Raw genomic sequence first — 21,006 nt, 5'->3', positions numbered from 1 at the left:
TTTCAGGCAAGATACCCACAGCCACAGCCTTTTGATGGAAAGGCCTGGGATGCCAGGGAACCAGACGCACCACCTGAATCCCAGCCCAGGTGCAAGTCTCTCCCCACGTGGTTCTGAGAATCCCAGGATTCTTTTTCCCCCTGTTGCTCAGTGTTCATGCCCTGGTCAGTTTGCTGCCTGTTTTAAATGACAGTGGCCTCACTGGAGTAATTCAGAGTGAGCTTAATGAGGGAAGAAAAACAAATGACAAGCAAGAAGTAAGCCTGGGAGTCAGGAAAGTGGGGGGCAGCCTCACTTCTCAAGCCCTTTGCTGAGGACACTGGCCATGTAAAGAGAGGACGTCCGATGAGCTGAGCTAGCTGATGAATTGAGGGTGTACTCGGTGTCCCCTGCCCCCCATCACATCGGGTGCTTGTGACGAGACAAACCCCAGATAATGCACAGCAGCAGAGGAACCAAACTCCACGGGCACTTCGGTTTGATACGGAGCAAAGGAGAGACCCTTAGACCTCACACTAGGCATGTAGCTGGCTCAGTCTCTGTTTGGGTGACCAGCCATCCTGGCTTAGCATGGAAACCCATCCTGGAAACCCCTCAGTACCAGCAAACCAGGACAATTAGTCTCCCTCTCTGCTGCATTCGTCCTGCAGGGAATGAGGGTGGTCTGTAAATGAGCCTGGGGGAGGGGTGAGCAGAGGTGCCTGGAAGAACTGGGCTCTGGAGCCCCAAGGATGGGACACTTCTGTGTTCAGCGGGGGAAGAAGGCTGAGACTTGAATGTTTCCCAGGCCTCCACTCACTCCCTTTTCTAACTTTGTTCACCCTCCTCAGAGCTGCGGATCTTGCTGCTGTGTGGCAGTGACCTTCTGGAGTCCTTCTGCATCCCAGGGCTCTGGAATGAGGCAGATGTGAGTAGCAAGGTTATGGCCTGTGCACAGCTGGCGTGGGGATGGATGGGGAGGGACCACTCGACTTTGACCTGTAGACTTCCCTCCTCACACAGGAGGGCAATAGACAACCCATTCACATCATGATGGAATAAAATTCTCAAAGCAGCTCTACTCCAGTAAAAATTAGTTTAAAAAATTAAATTAGGGCTTCCCTGGTGGCGCAGTGGTTGAGAGTCCGCCTGCTGATGCAGGGGACGCGTGTTTGTGCCCTGGTCTGGGAAGATCCCACATGCCGCGGAGCGGCTGGGCCCGTGAGCCATGGCCGCTGGCCCTGCGCGTCCGGAGCCTGTGCTCCGCAACGGGAGAGGCCACAACAGTGAGAGGCCCGCGTACCGCAAAAAAAAAAAAAAAAAAAAAAAAAAAAATTAAATTAAAAAAAAGAAAATTCTCACCTACCCCCAGCTTTATCTCGTCCTGTATTTTTATACTCACTCCTCCTCAGGCTTGCTCCTGGAAAGCCCCTGGGAAATAAAGCAATCTGAGTCATAGAATACCTTCTCCACGTAGTGCTTGGAGGGTGTGTGCTGGTGGGGAAAGATGGGGGAGGGAAGAATTTTTTTTAAAAGACTTTGCCTTTTTGAAATTATTGTGTGTTTTGTTTTCCTTTGATTCTTTTGAAGAGGTGGTAAATACCACCCTAGAATTCCCTTAACAAGAGAAAAGGGGTCAAGAGGGGAGAAGTTAATAGCAAAAGGTCAGTAGGATCCTTCTGGCAATTGACTTGGGATAGAGGGAACTAGGAAGTTAAACTTATACCATTCAGAAGCTCATTGGACATCTTTTGTACCAGATCTGACAGAGATGGTCTTAAACTAGCTAATTCATGAGTTACTCACCCTTCAGACGTACATTCATTTTTGTTCTTTCATTAATTCATTCATCTGATAGCCAGAGCTAATGCTAGCTCCCAAACCCATAGCCCTTTGAAAGTTGGATTCTCAGGGCAGATATTCTAGACCTAGTACTTTTTCATTACTTACTGTGTGACCCCATGCAAATCACTCAACTCCTTTGGGCCTTGGTTGTTTTTCAAAAATCTATAGAATGTTATCTATAGCATTCTGAGATTTTTAAAGAAATAACCAATACAGTCCCTGCCCCCAAGTATCAGGTACCACCTGGTACCAAGTATTACCACCTGGTAAGATGTCTGCATATGAAAATTTTTCATGTACATATATGTCTCTGAAGAGAGAGAGAAATAGAGAACCTTCAGGGTTAAACTCAAGATTCTAGTTCTGCTCCAACACAGCTCATGACAAAATATATTCTGAGCATCAGTTTTTCCCATCTCTAAAATGGGCGTCATGATAGTACCCATCTCATAGGGTTTGGGGAGAATTAAGTGAGATTATCCATGTAAAGTGCCCAGCCTAGCACCTGACACACAGTAACATACAACAACTGTTAATAAGTGAATTTACCTAAATAGACACATAGATAAACACATAAATATTCAAGGTGAAGGGCATAGATGCTAACCTGCTGTGGGATAACCAAGAGGGGAGGCATAGTTTCAGGGAAGCAGATTATACTGTGTAGTCCTTTCCTCTCTACCCCTGCACAATTTCCTGCAGGTGAAATTTGAAACCTCTTTTTGGTTCTGGATTAAGTGGCTTAATTAACTTTTACTTTCCTCTCTACTTTACAAGTTGCTTTTAAAGGAAAAAGTAATGCGGGAGAAATTCTGTACAAGATTTCAGCAAAGCTCTTTCAAGAAGCCAGGAAAATCTGGGCAGTTGCCTGAGGCCCCATCCCATGGGGAGGCCCTGGCAGCTGGGGAGCGATTTTAGAGGGATGAAATTGACAGGGGCAGCAGCCTGAAAGGCCACTGCCTGAACAGGACGTCTCTAGGGCCTCTTTGCTAAGTGTGACTCTCAAGGGCAGACCCCGCTTTCTGGACCCTGAAATTGACACAACTGGGGGCCCTTGAAGCACGGCCAGTTCCTCTGTGTTCCTCCCAGAGAGAAGGCTGACTGCAGGGCCTCTAATTTCTCTCCGACATGGCTGCTCCTGACATTGTCAGATCCCACATTCAGAGAACCAGGAAAAAGAGCCCCAGGTCACTCCTCTTCCAGTTGGTCCCTGATGTTGAAATGACGTGTTGGTTACAAGAAAAGAATTGAAAAACTGGTAGCTGTGGATTTAACTGGGGCTGGAGATGGAGTGAGACCCTCATCTGTTCAACCATGTTCCCACCTGACGGGTCATCCTGGAGATGGGAGCACCCAGCCTGGCTGCTCCCAGAGGCACAGCAATTCCAAACCAGCAGGGACCCCACATCTGTCCTGTTCAGGGTGCTGAGAATTTCAGTCCACAGCACAGGCAGAAGGGGGACTGGGTGAAGCAGACCCTCAGGGCTCACTCCAGATGGTTTTCTAGAACCTAGAGCTCTACCTCCCCACCCCCACTCAACCAATTGCTCAGTTCCCTGATTCAACCGACAGTGAATCTGTGGGGTCCTTAGAATCATGACAGCCGAGGTAGAGGCAAAAAAAAAAATCAAAATCAAGGAGCTGTTTCCTTATGTAAAAGTGTGAATTTCAGGCCACAACAGAAGTGTGCCAGAAATATCACAATTTATTTAAATCACATGAAAATTCAACTCCAAATCGCCATCCCACAGGGATGATGGAAAGTTAATCTCATTCATTACTGACTAGCAGAACCTGAGAGGCTCTCGTGGGCTCTGAACGTGAACATCAGTTCATCAGGGTCGCCGCAGACATCTTCCCTATTGGGGCCTTCGCGGTCCAGTGAGGTGGATGGCAACCTGCTCCAGGCCCACCTGGGCCGTGCGACTCCTGGCTGAGTCTGGAAGGCCACGTGCTGGGCCCAACCCACCTATGATCCTGGCGCTATTTTCTTCTGAGGCTTTGCCCTTAGGGTGCTGTCTGGGAGTGAGGAGGGGGTGGGCTTCACAGCTCTCTAACTTGTTTCTAATGTGGGAGGGGGGCAGCTGAACCTCTTCTTTCTATTCTAAAGCTACCTCCCCTATTTTCTCTCCCCTCCTCTGGACATCTAGGGAAATCTCTTCAGTGGTTTAAAGCCATTGACTTCAAAACGTACTATTTTCTGCCCTGAAAAGTCCTCTCATAAAGGGTCTGGTTCTCTGCTAGAAATAGGGTGGGGATTGGGCAAAGGCGTATATAGGGAACATGAAACTAGTTAGTAACTCAGTGAATTATCCCACTGTCCGTATTTGGGGAAAGTTGGAGCTCAGGGTCTAGAAAAGGAAGGTCTTTCTTTCAAGACTGGTACAGGGTGAGCCCTGCTTATTCTAATAGAAAGTTCTAGCCTCTGGAGTTTGCCTGGAAGCGGCCCGTTTCAGGGATCTCTGTTCCTAACCATGAGATTACCAGGGATCAGGTATGTGAGACCCACTTCTGTCCCAGGTTTCATTCATTTATTCAACCCTTTATCAGAACACATTTCTTTTTATCACCTGGTGTCCCAAGTGATACTTGCTGGCCACAGACCTGTGCTCAGTGACCATGAACCTGAAGCCTTGAATCTGCCAATGATGGGACAGGAGGGTGGGGAAGAGAACCAAGTTTCTTGGAAAAGTCCTAGACCCTTGCTCTGCATTCCAGTCTCTCCAGAATCCTCAGGAACAAACCAAGAGAGAAGCCACTAGTTCAGACAGGTCTGGGAGACATAGAAGCCCCACCATCCTTCTGTAAAGAAAGCTCAGTGGGGACCGTGGAGCAGCAATGCCCCACCCAGGCTGGAAAGCAGCTGGGACAGTCTGTTCTACAGTAGGGCTGCCAAGTCCTCTTTCGGCACAATCACAAACTCTCCGTTGAGTCAGTCTTGCTTTCTTTTGCTTTGGATTCCTGAACCTATGCTCTCCATCCAGAAATCTAATTACACAACTAAAGGAACAACCATCCCCACCCAAACACATCCCTTGGGCATTTCCCAACAGACACAAAAATCCATCAGCCCATAGTGAATTCTGACCTTCTCTGACCAATGACACACCCCTTCCCCTTACATTCTGTGGGGAGAAAATTCCATACATATTCATCATGTTTCTTTCTATGGAATACAAAAGAGTTACTTGTGTGGCCTGGCAGTTGGCATTTTCATTCTTGATTCCTGAGAGAGAGCAAGATCCAGTTTCCTGGACCAACCTTTGGAGTTTGGGACCCAGTCCCTCTATCCCATCCCATTCCCAGACTTTTTATTAGAACTAGTTTCCCCCAGCAGACCTGATCTTTGCTATGCCGCATCCTGACACCAGCACCAAAGCACATATCCAGGCATGGACCGGGATCTATGGGAAGTCAAGGCCAAAGCCTAAAGGGTCAGCCATGGACAGATTTGTGAAACAGGAAACTCTTATCCTCACTCCCTCCCCCAGACAAAACCCATCGTCTAGGGAATGTGATGCTGCCAGCTGCTTTGTCCATCATATTATAATGGAAGGCAGTCCGGCAATTAATTCTGATTGAAGCATTCTTTCATTCAATCAATCTTTCAGCTGATACTGAGAGCCCAGTATGAATATAAGCACACTGTTTGTCCTTGCAGCACTTGCAATCTAAAAATATCTTACAGTTTTTATTCTATTAGTTCTTTATATTACATGAAATAAAACATATAAAAAGTCTAGAAGAGTTCTTGAACCTAGTAAGCAGTCAATAAATGTTGGCTGTTATTTATTCATTGGTTTTAAAATATTTATTGAGTACCTGCCATGGGCCAGACACTGTTCTAGGGCTGGAGGAACGGAGGAAACAGAATAGGCAAAGTTCCCCACCATTGTGCACTGTGCTTTCTAATGGGGAGACACAATAAACACTTTGCTTGTTTCTCGTGGAATATCTCAGTTAACCACCGGCACACTCCTGAAAGTGGAATCTCGGTTCCCATTTATAGGTATGGAAACCAGGGCTCACATGAATTGTGACTTGTCCAAGACCACTTAGCTATTAGCAGCAGAGCAGGACTTGGCATACATTCAGATCCCTAATCCAGATAAGACAGACAAGTGGGAAGAACGATGTGTAATTCATAGCAGACCACAAGGGAGGGGGTAGCACTTGAGCTGGGCTTTGAATAATGGGCAGGATTGGGTTAAGTGCCTGCAAAAAGAAGGGCTTTTGAGGTTGAGAGAAGGCTGTAAAAGGTCCAGTGGTGGGCATAAGACCTTTTGGGGAGTTGGTTCTGGCTGGTTGAAATAGAAGGTTTATCTTGGTCCTTATCTGGGGGACTTGACTTTTCAGCAAGCAGGCAAAATCATTCAGTTTAATGATTAAATGTATTCCCTGCTTGAAAATGGCATTTGCATTTTAAATGAGCAAGGGTCAATATTTAACTCAAAGGAATGAAAACCCAAAGGTGGAACATCAAGCACCAGAGATGGGCCAATGAGGAAACTTTTTTCTTTTTCTTTCTTTTTGCACTTCTCCAAGCCCAACATTCCACAGGCTGGCTCTAATTGGCTGTGTCCTACGTTTTTCCAGCCAACCAGGCATGGGCTAACTGCTTCCTGCATCCACCAGCTATGGGAAAACAACCAAAGAAAATAAACAAAGGAAGAGCCTGGGGCACTAGCCACTCCAGAAGAAATCCCAGGGCTCCAGGATAAATGGAGCAAAGACAAACATTTGGTTTTTCAGGCTCAGATGGTTTTTATCAGACAGTCCAGCCCCAGCCAGGAAGCCCAATGGACACTTCCACCCCGGGGATTAGGTCTCCACACTGATAAGCCTGGTGCCGTGTTTCCAGCTCTGGGGAAGGCGGCTTCGGCCCTACCATGGGAGATAGGGTTCTCGTGTGAAAGGCACTGTTGGTTTGGTTTTCAGGCTTTTGACTTGAGTCTGGAATTCCTTGCCTTCCCACACCCCCAGGCAGATTGGAAATGGGAGTGGGAATGATTTCCTCTGCGAAACCCCTCTAAAGGATCTTTCACTGATTTGCACTAACAGAGCCATCCTGGAAATGCGTTCCTACTCGGCCTTCCCTCCAGAGAGGAGCAGGGGTCAGAAGAAGGGTGGAGGATTCTTTCCCGAAATGGCTGGAGCATGTTTCAGAAGCTCCTCACCTACTGTTGTGTGGTTTCTGTTGGATGCCCTCTCCTTGCATCTTGTTTAACCTACTCAGAAGCACACAAAATTATATACTTTAGGGGGCGATGTAGAGTAATGAGCTGAGGACTTAGCTCGGGATAAGCCTGGAGAAAAAATAAGATAGACTATATTTTCACACCAAGGAATTTCAAGTCACTAAAATGGGAGTCTTAAAAATGGATCTAGAAGAGGCATAGTGTGGTGGAAAGAGCCTTTAAAGCAGACCAGAGTGGGTTCAAATTCACTCACTTGCTGTGCAGCTTGGACTAGTTACTACATCTCACTGAGTCTTGGTCTCCCCATCCATGAAATGAGAACTGAAGCACACATCTCAGAAGATGGTTGCTTCAAGGATTAAATGTATTAAGAAATAAAGCTGCTAGTACTGTGCCTGGTGCATAGCAGGTCCTCTAATAAATGGTGCTTCCGCTTCCTGCTGGTAGTCCCCTGTTCATCCCTGAATATCCTCATCTGGAGAAGAAGTACGAGTTGGCCTGAGTAACTCAGGTACTGTGCCTTGAGAAGAGAGGACTGTTTGAGGGAGATGGTCAGGATCCTGAACCCTGATCTCAGAATGATTCCATAGAGGGTCTTACCAGTTAGACTTGCCTGGGTAAGTCAGTGTAAATTGGATTCTGTCGCTAATGGAAGTCAAGCCCTCTGTTTAAAGCACTCTAATGGCTGCTCTTCACATTTGGAATGAAACCCCATCTTTATCGTGATCTGGTCCTTCTCTACTTCTCCCGCCTCTCTGTGCCCCAGTTCCACCTAGTTTCTTTATTTGAACACTTTTTCCCACCTCAGGGCCTTTGCACTAGCTGTGGCCACACTGGGAATGCTCTTTTCCCAGGTATCCCTATGTCTGGCCGGTTCCTGTCATTTAGGTTTTGGCTTAAAAGTCATTTTGTTTTATATTCAATATTGTACCAAGCTCCACCTGATGTTTTCTTATTTATGTATTTATTTGTTTACGATCTCTCCCTACTAGAGGTAAGCTCTGTGAGCACACTGCACTTGTCTGTCTCATTGGGCAACACCAGGACAGTGCCTGGTTCACCATATACACTCAATAAAAGTTTGTTGAATGAAAGAATGTAAGAGTACCTGGGAACAGCTTGGTTGGAGAAATTCAGCCTCCACCGTGAGATATGGCCCCACCTTTTGCCAGTTACCCAGAAGACATTAGCCACTACAAGAGATTAGCCACTTAAGTAGTAACCTGCCCTTATCCTTAAGAGCAATACAGTTGAAATAATTAGTCATTTGTTTAATGTCTCCCACTAGATAGTGATTGAGCCAAGAGATGAAGCCGTATCTGTCTTGCTCAGCCCTGGTGCCCAGGAAAGTGCCTGGCTAAGACCACAGGGCATCCTCCCACCCAAAGTATTCCTGAAACCCAGCAGGGCCGGTCTTGAAATTCCGCCTCCTGGAAGGATGATGATGATTCCACATTCCTTCCAAGAGATCTGCCGCCTGGCTGCCACGAGTGTTCTCACTCCCAAGGCCAAGTTGCTTCCTGCCTCAACATGTCTCATATCCTTTCCTCAGATTCCCCACACTGGGGGGAGCAGAGTCTGCCCCCTCCTACTTCCTGTCCCCATCCCCACCCCTGCCGCCCCTGGGGAGCCTTTGACCAGAAGATGAAAAGATATGATCAAAGCTGTGCTTGTGAGCAGGAAGTTGAAGCAGGATGAATGTCACAGACCCCCACCTCTGAGACACGACCCAGGCCAGAGCTACAGTGAGAGGCCACTGTCTGCTGCGGGGGGACAAGATTGTACCCTGATCCTGCTGGCTGCCGTGTGGCAGAATGAGGTCACGTCAGTCACCATCGGGAGAGGGAATTGCCAATCAGGACGGCTCTGCTGCTCTGACCACCCACTCACCCACCTCCTCAGCCCCACGGCAAGACCTGCAGAGAACACTTCATGAAGACACGGGAGGTGTTGGGCCCCTCGTGCTGGAACAGGAGCTCCATCCCAGGGGCCTGGGCACATTCCTGTGGGCTCCGTGGGCAGGGAAAGCTTGAGAAACCCTCGGTTTCCTGGGATCAGACGTCTGTCCGCATCTCCCCAGAGCCGGGGGGTGGGGCGGGGGAGGGGGGAGGAAATGTCCTCATTTTTGCTGGAATCCCCAGAGAGGTGCTCGTCCCACAAGTATCTCATGTTGACTTCATCCCAAACCAAGCCAGAGTATTAGCTTAGGCAACTGCCTCTATTATTAAAAGTGACAATTTTCCAAAGGTGGGTGCACATCAGGAGGATTAGGAAACATTGTAAAGAGGGAGGCTCCACCCCATTGTAGACATGTTGTATCAGAATCCCTGGGGTGAGGTCTGGAGGGGCTGTTGCTGTTGTTATTATTGTTTTTAAAGCTCCGGGGTGATTCTGCTGACCAATCAGACGAAGTTTGGGAACTTACAGAAGTAAGATCACCCGTGCATTTCATGGGGACCTGAAAGTCTGTCTCGAGTCACTTCCTTGGGTCTCCCAGAGTTTCCATTAGGTACATCGGGCTTCCTTCCATGTCCTGAGGTGAGAGAGTTTATCAGCTAACTCAAGGACAACTGCCAGAGAGAGGACTCTGCAGGAATCCACTTGCTCAACAGCATATGTCGAGCACGGATGATGTGCCAGGTCCCTTTCACCCAGGAACAAGGCAGTGAATGAAACACACAGAATTGCCTGCCCTCATGAAGCTTACCTTTATAGGGAAGAGAGAAGGAGAGCAAAAAAAGGTTAAATAAAGAAAATATACAAGGTGTTAGAGATAAATGCTATAGAGGAATATGAAACACAGTAGGAAGTGGGGACTGTGAGGGCGTGGGATGGGTGTGGGTCTACGTGCACAGGGATGCAGGCTGAGATAGCATGGCCAGAGGAGGTCTCACTGAGAAGGTGGTTTGTTTTTTTTTTTTTTTTTGGTTTCTATTGATACTTTTTCTTTTTTTAAATACATCTTTATTGGAGTATAATTGCTTCAACATCCCGTGTTAGTTTCTCTTGCACAACAAAGCGAATCAGCCACATGCATACACATGTCCCCTTATCCCCTCCCTCTTGAGCCTCCCTCCCCTGCTCCCTATCCTATCCCTCTAGGTCATCACAAAGCACCGAGCCGATCTCCCTGTGCTATGCTGCTGCTTCCCACCAGCCAACTATTTTACATTCGGTAGTGTATATATGTTGATGCTACTCTCACTTCGCCCCAGCTTTGCCCTCCCACCCCATGTCCTCAAGTCCATTCTCTCTGACTACCTCTTTATTCCTGCCCTACAAGTAAGTTCATCAGTACCTTTTTTTTTTTTTTTTTAGATTCCATATATATGCGTTAGCATACGGTATTTGTCTTTCTCTTTCTGACTTACTTCACTCTGTATGACAGACCCTAGGTCCATCCACCTCAGTACAAATGACTCAATTTCGTTTCTTTTTATGGCTGAGTAATATTCCATTGTACATATGTCACACATCTTCTTTATCCATTCATCTGTTGATGGACATTTAGATTGGTTCCATGTCCTGGCTATTGTAAATAGTGCTGCAATGAACATTGGGTTGCATGTGTCTTTTTGGATTATGGTTTTCTCAGGCTATATGCCCAGTAGTGGGATTGCTGGGTCGTATGGTAGTTTTTTTTAGTTTTTTAAGGAACCTCCATACTGTTCTCCAAAGTGGCTGTATCAATTTACATTCCCACCAACAGTGCAGGAGGGTTCCCTTTTCACCACACCCTCTCCAGCATTTATTGTTTCCAGCTTTTTTCATAATGGCCATTCTGACCGGCATGAGGTGATACCTCATTGCAGTTTTGATTTCCATCTCTAATAATTAGTGATGCTGAGCATCTTTTCATGTGCCTCTTGGCCATCTGTATGTCTTCCTTGGTGAAATGTCTATTTAGGTCTTCTGCCCATTTTTAAACTACATTGTCTGTTTTTTTGACATTGAGCTCCATGAGCTGTTTGTATATTTTGGAGATTAATCCTTTGTTGTTTCATTTGCAAATATTTTCTCCCATTCTGAGGGTTGTCTTTTGTCTTGTTTATGGTTTCCTTTGCTGTGCAAAAGCTTTTAAGTTTAATTAAGTCCCATATGTTTATTTTTGTTTTTATTTCTGTTACTCTAGGAGGTGGGTCAAAAATGATCTTGCTGTGGTTTATGTCAAAGAGTGTTTTTCCTATGTTTTCCTCTAAAAGTTTGATAGTGTCTGGTCTTACATTTAAGTCTTTAATCCATTTCGAGTTTATTTTTATGTATGCTGTTAGGGAGTGTTCTAATTTCATTCTTTTTTTTTTTTTTTTTTTGTGGTACGCGGGCCTCTCACTGTTGTGGCCTCTCCCGTTGTGGCTCACAGGCTCTGGACGCGCAGGCTCAGTGGCCATGGCTCACGGGCCCAGCCGCTCCACGGCATGTGGGATCCTCCCGGACCGGGGCACGAACCCGTTTCCCCTGCATCGGCAGGCGGACTCTCAACCACTGCACCACCAGGGAAGCCCTAATTTCATTCTTTTACATGCAGCTGTCCAGTTTTCCCAGCACCACTTATTGAAGAGGCTGTCTTTCTCCCCTGTATCTTCTTGACTCCTTTGTTGTAAATTTGGTGCTCATATGTGCGTGGGTTTATCTCTGGGCATTCTATCCTGTAGCATTGATCTATATTTCTGTTTTTGTGCCAGTACCATACTGTCTTGATTACTGTAGCTTTGTAGTATAGATTGAAGTCAGGGAGCCTGATTCCTCCAGCTCCGTTTTTCTTTCTCAAGATAGCTTTGGCTATTCGGGGTCTTTTGTGTTTCCATACGAATTGTAAGATTTTTTTGTTCTAATTCCGTGAAGAATGCCATTGGTAGTTTGAGAGGGATTGCATTGAATCTGTAGATTGCTTTGGACAGTATAGTCATTTTCACAATATTGATTCTTCCAATCCAAGAACATGGTATATTTCTCCATCTGTTTCTGTCATCTTTGATTTCTTCCATCAGTGTTTTATAGTTTTCTGAGTACAAGTCTTTTGCCTCCTTAGGCAGGTTTATTCCTAGGTATTTTATTCTTTTTGTTGCAATGGTGAATGGGAGCGTTTCCTTAATTTCTCTTTCTGATTTTTCATTGTTGGTGTATAGGAATGCCAGAGATTTCTGTGCATTAATTTTGTATCCTGCAACCTTACCAAATTCATTGATTAGTTCTAGTAGTTTTCTGGTGGCATCTTTAGGATTTTCTATGTATAGTATCATGTCATCTGCAAACAGTGACAGTTTGACTTCTTCTTTTCCAATTTGTATTCCTTTTATTTCTTTTTCTTCTCTGATTGCCCCAGCTAGGACTTCCAAAACTATGTTGAATGAGAGTGGGGAGAGTGGACATCCTTGTCTTGTTCCTTATCCTAGTGGAAGTGCTTTCAGTTTTTCACCATTGAGTATGATGTTTGCCGTGAGTTTGTCATATATGGCCTTTATTATGTTGAGGTAGTTTCCCTCTATGCCCATTTTCTGGACAGTTTTTATCATAAATGGGTGTTGAGTTTTGTCAAAAGCTTTTTCTGCATCTATTGAGATGATCATATGGTTTTTATTCCTTAATTTGTTAATGTGGTGTATCACATTGATTGATTTGCATATATTGAAGAATCCTTGCATCCCTGGGATAAATCCCGCTTGATCATGGTGTATGATCCTTTTAATGTGCTGTTGGAATCTGTTTGCTAGTATTTTGTTCAGGATTTTTGCATCTATGTTTATCAGTGATATTGGTCTATAACTTTCTTTTTTTGTGATAGCTTTTTCTGGTTTTGGTATCAGGGTGATGGTGGCTTCGTAGAATGAATTTGGGAGTGTTCCTCCCTCTGCAATTTTTTGGAAGAGTTTGAGAAGGATTGGTGTTAGCTCGTCTCTAAATGTTTGATAGAATTCACCTGTGAAGCCATCTGGTCCCGGACGTTTGTTTGTTGGAAGATTTTTAATTGTGGTTTCAATTTCATTACTTGTGATAGGTCTGTTTATATTTTCTAATTCTTCCTGGTTCAGTCTCAGAAAATACCTTCCTGGTTCAGTCTCAGAAAATACCTTTCCAAGAATTTGTCCATTTCTTCATGGTTGTCCATTTTATTGGCATATAGTTGTTTGTAGTAGTCTCTTATAATCCTTTGTATTTCTGCAGTGTCAGTTGTGATTTCTCCTTTTTCATTTCTAATGTTATTGATTTGTGTCCTCTCCCTTTTTTTCTTGATGAGTCTAAGGGTTTATCAGTTTTGTTTATCTTCTCAAAGAACCAGCTTTTAGTTTTATTGATCTTTGCTATTGTTTTCTTCGTTTCTATTTCATTTATTTCTGCTCTGATCTTTATGGTTTCTTTCCTTCTACTGACTTTGGGTTTTCTTTGTTCTTCTTTCCCTAGTTGTTTTAAGTGTAGGGTTAGATTGTTTACTTGAGATTTTTCTTGTTTCTTGAGGTGAGATCTTTTTATTTCTTCTTTGATTTCTTCAGTGATCTCTTGGTTATTCAGTAGCGCACTGTTTAGCCTCCATGTATTTGTGTTTTTTACAGTTTTTTTCCTGTAATTGATTTCCAATCTCATAGCATTGTGGTCAGAAAAGATGCTTGATATGATTTCAATTTTCTTAAATTTTCTGAGGCTTGATTTGTGACCCAAGATGTGATCTATTCTGGAGAATGTTGCATGTGCACTTGAGAAGAAAGTGTATTCTGCCACTTTTGGGTGGAATGTTTATAAATATCAACTAGATCTATCTGGTCTATTGTGTCATTTAAAGCTTGTGTTTCCTTATTTATTTTCTGTCTGGATGTAAGTGGGGTGTTAAAGTCTCCCACTATTATTGTGTTACTGTCGATTTCCCCTTTCATGGTTGTTAGCCTTTGCCTTGTGTATTGAGTGCTCCTATGTTGGGTGCATAAACAATTATAATTGTTATATCTTCTTGGATTGATCCCTTGATCATTATGTAGTGTCCTTCCTTATCTCTTGTAAAAATCTTTATTTTGAAGTCTATTTTATCTGACATGAGTATTGCTACTCCAGCTTTCTTTTGATTTCTATTTGCATGGAATATCTTTTTCCATTCCTTCACTTTCAGTCTGTATGTGTCCCTAGGTCTGAAGTGGGTCTCTTGTAGACAGCATATATATGGGTCTTGTTTTTGTATCCATTCAGCCAGTCTGTGTCTTTTGGTTGGGGCATTTAATCCATTTACATTCAAGGTTATTATTGATATGTATGTTCCTATTACCATTTTCTTAATTGTTTTGGGTTTGTTTTTGTGGGTCTTTTTCTTCTCCTGTGTTTCCCGCCTAGGGAAGTTTCTTTAGCTTTTGTTGTAAAGCCGGTTTGGTGGTGCTGAATTCTCTTAGCTTTTGTTTGTCTGAAAAGCTTTTGACTTCTCCGTTGAATCTGAATGAGATCCTTACTGGGTAATCTTGGTTGTAGGTTTTTCTCTCTCGTCACTAAGTATATCCTACCACTCCCTTCTGGCCTGCAGAGGTTTTGCTGAAAAATCAGCTTATAAACTTATGGGGATTCCTTTGTATGTTATTTTTTGTTTTTTCCCTTGCTGCTTTTAATATTTTTTCTTGCATTTAATTTTTGTTAGCTTGATTAATATGTGTCTTGGTGTGGTTTTCCTAGGGTTTATCCTCTATGGGACTCTTTATGCTTCCTGGACTTGGGTGACTATTTCCTTTCCCATGTTAGGGAAGTTTTCCACTATAACCTCTTCAAATATTTTCTCAGACCCTTTCTTTTTCTATTCTTCTTCTGGGACCTCTATAATTGGAATGCTGGTGCATTTAGTGTTGTCCCAGAGGTCTCTGAGATTGTCTTCAATTCTTTTCATTCTCTTTTCTTTATTCTGCTCCTTGGCATTTATTTCCACCATTTTGTCTTCCAGCTCACTTATTCGTTCTTCTGCCTCCATTATTGTTATTGATTCCTTCTAGTGTATTTTTCATTACAGTTATTGTGTTGTTTACCTCTGTTTGTTTGTTTTTTAGTTCTTCTAGATCTTTGTTAAACATTTTTTGTATTTTCTCAATCCGTGCTTCCATTCTATTTCCAAGATTCTGGATCTTCCTTACTCTCATTACTCTGAATTCTTTTTCAGGTAGATTGCCTATTTCCTCCTCATTTATTTGGTCTTGTAGGTTTTTACCTTGCTCCTTCGTCTGTGACATATTTTTTTGCCATCTCTTTTTTTTTTTTTATAAGTGGGATTGTGTTCCTGTTTTACTGGTTGTTTGACCTGAGGTTTCCAACACTGGAGTTTGTAGGCTATTGGGTATAGCTGGGTCTTGGTGCTGAGATGAAGACCTCCAGGAGACCTCACTCTGATGAATATTCCCTGGGGTCTGAGGTTCTCTGTTAGTCCAATGGTACAGACTCAGAGCTCCCACTGCAGGAGCTCCCATCTGACCATGGGCTTGCAAATCAAGATCCTGCAAGCCACGTGGGCAGCAAAAGAAAAAAAGGTGGGGTGGGGGTGGGGAAGGCCTTGGCTGTGGAGGGCAGGGCCTAATCAAGGGCGACGTTTGGGTGGTGGGTGGGGCCAATGCTCAGGACTCACAGGGCTGGAAAAGGCCCTGGGCTGTGGGGGGTGAGCCTTAGGCTCAAGGAACAGAAGGGGCCCAGGCATGCCCCCCACCCCTGGTCTCAGAGGGCAGGGGACCTCACCTGGGAGCCCAGCAGGCTTCCTGGGCTCGAGTGGGTGGGGCAAACGCCCTCCTCTCCTCTCCTGCTCCTCTGGTCTGGGGTCTGGGAGGCCCCCTCCCACCTGCCTCTGCTGATCTCCCAGGCCTCCCTCCTGTGCCCCCAGGACCAGTGCAGTTGGAGCGGGAAGGGGGGTCCTTGGAGGGCAGGGGACCGGCCTGGGAGCTCAGCAGGTTCCCCATGCCTAAGTGGGTGGGGCAATTGCCCTCCACTTCTCTCCCACTCCTTCCCAAGGGCCCCTCCCACCTGCCTCTCCTGATCCCCCTGGCCTCCCTCCTATACCCCCAAGGACCCATGCAGCCTGGAGGGGCCTTGGAGGTTGGAGGATCAGCCTGGGAGCTCAGCAGGCTCCCCGTGCCCAAGTGGGCAGGGCAATCGCCCTCTGCTCCTCTCCCGCTCTTCCTGGAGAGTCCCTCCCACCTGCCTCTCCTGATATCCCTGGCCTCAGGGGTGCAGATCTCGTCTGACCTGCACTTCTCCTCCCCCTCGGTCCCCCTACATCCTACCGGTTCACTCTGGGGTTCCTCCCGTCTTCTTGGGGGTCAGAGTCCCCCACCAGCAGCCGGCAGGCACCCTAGTTGTGGGGAGACCTAACTCTGTGTCTTCCCACACCGCCATCTTGACTCCTTCCCACACCGCCATCTTGGTATTTAAGTGAAGGGTTTCGAGCCAAGGAGCAACATAATTTGGTATATTCACATTATCAGTCTGGATGTTGGGAATAGACTGAAAAAGGCAAGAGAAAAACAAACCAGAGCAAGCCAAGTGAGAGCTAATGGGGATGAATTCGTTTTCTTTTTTTTCAATTAAAAAAATTCTTTTTTATTAATTTTTATTGGAGTATAGTTGCTTTACAATGTTGTGTTAGTTTCTGCTGTACAGCAAAGTGAATCAGCTATACGTATACATATATCCCCTCTTTTTTGGATTTCCTTCCCACTTAGGTCACCACAGAGCATTGAGTAGAGGTCCCTATGCTATACAGTAGGTTCTCATTAGTTATCTATTTTATACATAGTATCAATAGTGTACATATGTCAATCCCAATCTCCCAATTCATCCCACACACCTCCCCCCCTTTCCCCTTTGTATCCATACATTTGTCCTCTGTGTCTTTGTCCTTTGCAAATAAGATCGTATATGAATTAGTTTTCTGTTGCTGCAAACTTGGTGGCTTAAAACTACACACATTTTTTATCTTTCACTTCTGGAAGCCAGAAGTGTGAAACAGGTTTCACTGGGCCAATATTAAGTTGTAGTCAGAGCCGTAGTCCTTCCAGAGGCTCTTGGGGAGAATCTGTTTCCTCGCCTTTTCCAGCTTCTAGAGCTGCATTTGTTGCATGGCTTGGTCCCTTCTTCCATCTTCAAGGCCAACAGTGTAGCATCTTCTCTGCTCCCTCTTCACATCATCTTCTCTCTCCTGTGTTAAATCTCCCTCTGCCTTCTTTTTTAAGGACACTTGTTATTACATTAGGGCCCACCTAAGTCATCCAGAATAATCTCAAGATCCTTACTTTAATCACATCTGCAAAGTCTCTTTTGCCACATAAATAACATTCACAGGTTCCAGGGATTAGGACCTCGGTGTTTTGGGGGCCCATTATTTAACCTACCAAAGGAGGCTTGGACCAGGGTAGAAGTGATGGAGATGGTGAGAAATGAGCAGATTCTGGGATTTGTTTTGAAGGCCAAACCAATTGGGTTGCTTTATAGATTGAATGTGGGATGTGAGAGAAAGAGAGGAATCAAGGAAAGCACCAAGGCTTTGGCCCGAGCAGTTGTAGGAAGAGAGTTTCCATTTACTAAAATGAGAAAGACTACAGGAAAAGAATCTTGGTGCCTGTAGGATGATGGTGGACGGGATTGACTGATTGATTGATTGATGTCAGAGAGTTCAGGGGCTCGTGGACATATTATTTAGGTTTGAGATGCCTCATCCAAGTGGGCATGTTGAAGAGACTGCTGGATGTATGAGTCTGAAGTTCAGGAGAGGAGTCTACGCTGGAGATATAAATTTGGGAGCCTTCCATGTGTCTTTAAAGCTTTGAAATTGAATGAAATCATTAAAGGTGCAAGTGTAGATAGAAAACAAAAGAGCTCCAAGGACTGAGCCTGGGGGACTCCAGTCATTCGAAATCGGGGAGATGAGAAGGAACAGCACAGGGAGACCACAAAAGAGCAGCCAGCGAGGTAGAAGGACGACCAGGAGAGGGTGGATCTTGGAGGCCACATGAAGACAGGAGACAAGGATAGGGGTGGGGGTGGGCAGGGCAGCTAAGCTCCCAGAGGGAGATCGGTACCTGTGGCATGAGGGCACACCTCACCAACTCTAGCACCCGGCACCTACTAGCACCCCAAAACACACACACACAAACACCTTCTGGCATGAAAATCAAGCCCATGTCCTCAGGTCTGGCCAAAAGAGCAAAAAAGGTCTGCATTCTCTGGTCCAAACCCCTGCAGAGATGCCACTTGGATGTGGTAAAGCTGTGTGTCTTGTCTGGTAGACCCATCTCGTTCACCCCATCTGTGATTCCCAGAGGGCAAATCTGTCACCTGTTTCTGGAAGAGGAATTCCATCTCAAGCATCAAGGTCTCCATCTGCTTGCCACCCATTGAGCAGCCTGCATTGTTACTGATTGGGTGCTCAGATCATTAGTTCCTGAGTAGAAAGCAGCAGCTGCACTAATGCCACAGGTAGGGCTGTTCCCGTGAGGCCCGACTGCCATTCTGAACCGTTGTTTTAATGCTTTAAACTAGAATGCTCACTATATATATATATATATATATATATATATATATATATATATATATATGCGCTTTATTTATTTATTTTTATTTTTGGCTGCGTTGGGTCTTTGCTGTTGCGTGCAAGCTTTCTCTAGTTGCGGTGAGCGGGGGCTACTCTTCGTTGCGGTGCGTGGGCTTCTCATTGCAGTGGCTTCTCTTGTTGCGGAGCATGGGCTCTAGGTGCATGGGCTTCAGTAGTTGTGGCTCGTGGGCTCAGTAGTTGTGACTCACGGGCTGTAGAGCTCAAGCTCAGTAATTGTGGCACACGGGCTCAGTTGCTCGACGGCATGTGGGATCTTCCTGAACCAGGGCTCGAACCCGTGTCGCCTGCATTAGCAGGCGGACTCTTAACCTCTGCACCGCCAGGGAAGTCCTAGAATGCTCACTTTTAAATAGCCCTGTTATTTCACGCATCATACATGAAACGTCCATCAGATCCTCAGAATCAAATTGAATTCAAATCCTATGTTATACAATCAACACCAGATATCTTGAAACACCTACCTACATAGCCAGGCAGTTGAGGAATCTCCATGTGTACCAGCTTGGATGGATTCTCTTCTCTTCCCTTCCTTTCCCCTCCCCTTCCCTTTCCGTCTCTTCTCTTTTCTCCTCCCTTCTCTTTTCTATCTCTTTCTCTACCCTAATAATTCCCCTCACGTTTTAATTCAGTACTTAGATCACTGGTTCTCAAACTTGGTTGCATATTGGAATTAAAACCTAGAGAACCTTTTAATTTCTCTCCACAACTTCCCTCCTATGGCACCTTCAGCCAAGTTTTAATTGCAGCTCTAGCTCCAGGTGTAAGCGATGGGAGAAATAGGGTGAAGGTGGATGGAAATAGCCAAGGGCACACAGGTGCACACAGTGCAGGCACACACACGCATAATCAGTGAATCAGACTTAGAATTGGAATTCTGCTGGTACAGAAGTCCTCTGATAGGGAAGAAGCGGCTGTAGTGCTCTATAATGTCTGTTTTTGTGGCACTCGGTTAGAGAATTATGAGAAAAAACCTGGGTTTTTTTGCCCCAAAGCAGGTCTTGCCCAATGAGCTGCATGCTCGGAAGAAACCTGCCTGTCCCCTTCTCCCTCCATCTGGATCCTTAACTGGCAAGATCTAAACCGTAATGTGCCCAGGCTAGATCCAAGTCTATTAAATGCCATAACTCTCAGGCTCTTTGAAAAGAAAAATTCCACAGCCTTCAAGAAAGCAGCTTGGTAATAAGTCTCAAGAACTTGAAATATGTCCAGTTCATATCCTTACATCCAATGATTTTACTTCCTATCCTAAGAAAATAATCAAAGATGTGGAAAAAGGTTTATGTATACAGATCTTCAACAAAGTGTTATTATAACTGCAAAAATCAGAAGTAACTGTACACTGTCTATAACACAAATTCCATTTAATATATCATGCTATATCACAGTATAGTCAGGCAATGAAATATACAGACTGTCAAAACACATTTTCAATTTTTTTTTTTTTTTTTTTTTGGCTGAGTTGGGTCTTTGTTGCTGCACGCAGGCTTTCTTTGGTTGCAGCGAGCAGGTGCTACTCTTTGTTGAGGTGTGCAGGCTTCTCATTGCAGTGGTTTCTCTTGTTGCAGAGCACAGGCCCTAGGCGCGTGGTCTTCAGTAGTTGTGGCTCACGGGCTTAGTTGTTCTGCGGCATGTGGGATCTTCTCGGACCAGGGATCAAACCTGGGTCCCCTGCATTGGCAGGCGGATTCTTAACCACTGTGCCACCAGGGAAGTCCTCAAATACTTATAACCATATGAAAAAATGCTCACAATATAATGCTAAAAGAAAATAAAATGTATAGGTAAAATGATTAATTTTACAGTTCAGTCAAGTTGTGGATGTACACATCGATTTGTAGAGAAAAGCACCCTGAACATAAATACTAACTTGTTAACAGTGGTTCTCTGGATTGTGTGGTGATGATTGATTTCTTATATATATATTTTTCTTTTTCTGAGTTTCCCAAGCTTGTATCTATAATCAGGAAAAAGAATTATTTTTTAAATGAAAAGGTTTCATTTCTCATGATGGGAGCCAGCTTCTGTCAGAGGCTGATTTCAGAAGTGACCCCATAGTTATCCTCCTTATCACTGCCTGTGTGCACACTGATGCTTTCCAAGCCCTTCCCTGCTTTTCGCTGCCCTGAGTCCCACAGCATCTTTGACATGGGTGAGCCAGGGGAGCATTCCAGCCCCTCTCAGGAGACCAGCCGGGGGCTGGGGTATGCTTGCTGGGCAACCGAAGAGGGTACTTACCAGGTAAGGACCACGTGTCATGCTGCTCTTCAGTATTAGGAGCTCAGCGGGAGCCTCAGGAATTGGAGAGATCTTGCCTAGACACGAGGAGCACACTTATTAATTAATTCTGTCTAGAGGTGTTCATTAAGGATGCCAGGTGAAGTTCCCACTCATTCCACGAACACTGTTACAGGTTGTAAGTTGAAGGAGCTG

General features: G+C 45.0%; 1 protein-coding gene across 1 annotated transcript in view; it reads left to right on the top strand.

Annotated features, from left to right (window-relative positions):
- Nucleotides 1-21,006, top strand: part of NMNAT2 (nicotinamide nucleotide adenylyltransferase 2) — a 196,197-nt gene that overhangs the window by 167,783 nt on the left and 7,408 nt on the right. Inside the window, exon 10 of the mRNA XM_067728884.1 lies at nucleotides 831-907. Coding sequence (XP_067584985.1) covers nucleotides 831-907 — 77 coding nt within the window. The remainder of the gene's footprint in view (nucleotides 1-830; nucleotides 908-21,006) is intronic.

This window comes from Pseudorca crassidens, chromosome 2 (genome assembly GCF_039906515.1).
Source record: "Pseudorca crassidens isolate mPseCra1 chromosome 2, mPseCra1.hap1, whole genome shotgun sequence".
NCBI classification, from domain to species: Eukaryota; Metazoa; Chordata; class Mammalia; order Artiodactyla; family Delphinidae; genus Pseudorca; species Pseudorca crassidens.
The sequence above is the reverse complement of the archived record's forward strand: the minus strand, read 5'-3'. Positions and strand labels throughout refer to the sequence as shown.